General features: G+C 39.3%; 1 protein-coding gene across 1 annotated transcript in view; it reads right to left on the bottom strand.

Annotated features, from left to right (window-relative positions):
* LOC119594551 (myosin-2 essential light chain-like) overlaps positions 1-760 on the bottom strand; it is a 10,202-nt gene that overhangs the window by 4,468 nt on the left and 4,974 nt on the right. The window contains exon 4 of the mRNA XM_037943582.1: positions 427-591. Within this exon, the coding sequence (XP_037799510.1) occupies positions 427-591 (165 nt within the window). The remainder of the gene's footprint in view (positions 1-426; positions 592-760) is intronic.

Below are 760 nucleotides of genomic sequence, written 5' to 3'. Positions count from 1 at the left end.
TGACAGGATGAGTCACAGCATGTAGTGCTCAATATCTTTGCTCAAGGAGGTATTTACATGGACAAAAAATATATTCAACTGGATAATTTTTTTAGTTGGTACTGCTCCACCTGGAGGGTATTCGTAAAAAAGAAATTGCATATTCAAAAATATATTTAAAAACCTCCCTTTCCTCCTTAAACACTGACTGCAGTATTTTACATACACACTAGAAACATCACCTACACAAAAAAAAAATTGCCATATAATTTCTTTCTGAATGTTCTTGGTCTATTTTTTATAATGTTCCCAAAATGACGAAAATAGATCAAATGATTACCAGGTAAGATGTTAAAACAAGAGTTCCATACACATATAAAAAACTAACCACATCAGAGCTCCTCAAATATTTCTCCTTTACCCTAATCACTTTCAAACAGGACATACCGAGGTGAGTCATGAGATGGCGGAGCTCGGCAGAGGAGATGTACCCATTGCCGTCCTTGTCAAAGTGACGCAAGCCTTCAATGAAGTCATCTGCAGTGTCAACTGGGCGCTGACGGGAGATGGTCTGCATGATGGGCAGGAACACCTCGAAGCTGATGCGCTCATCTATGGAAAAAAAATGCTCTTGGTCACAAAAGAATGTGTAAGACTTTTTTCCTTGAGTATGTGGGCATAGGGCAGAGTATTGGGAGAGAAGATGAGACAAGGAAAAAAGAGAAAGACATGGACAGATAGTGAAAGAAAGCAGGTAGACAACATGGATAGACAGCAGGGC

This window comes from Penaeus monodon, chromosome 34 (assembly GCF_015228065.2).
Source record: "Penaeus monodon isolate SGIC_2016 chromosome 34, NSTDA_Pmon_1, whole genome shotgun sequence".
NCBI classification, from domain to species: Eukaryota; Metazoa; Arthropoda; class Malacostraca; order Decapoda; family Penaeidae; genus Penaeus; species Penaeus monodon.
The sequence above is the reverse complement of the archived record's forward strand: the minus strand, read 5'-3'. Positions and strand labels throughout refer to the sequence as shown.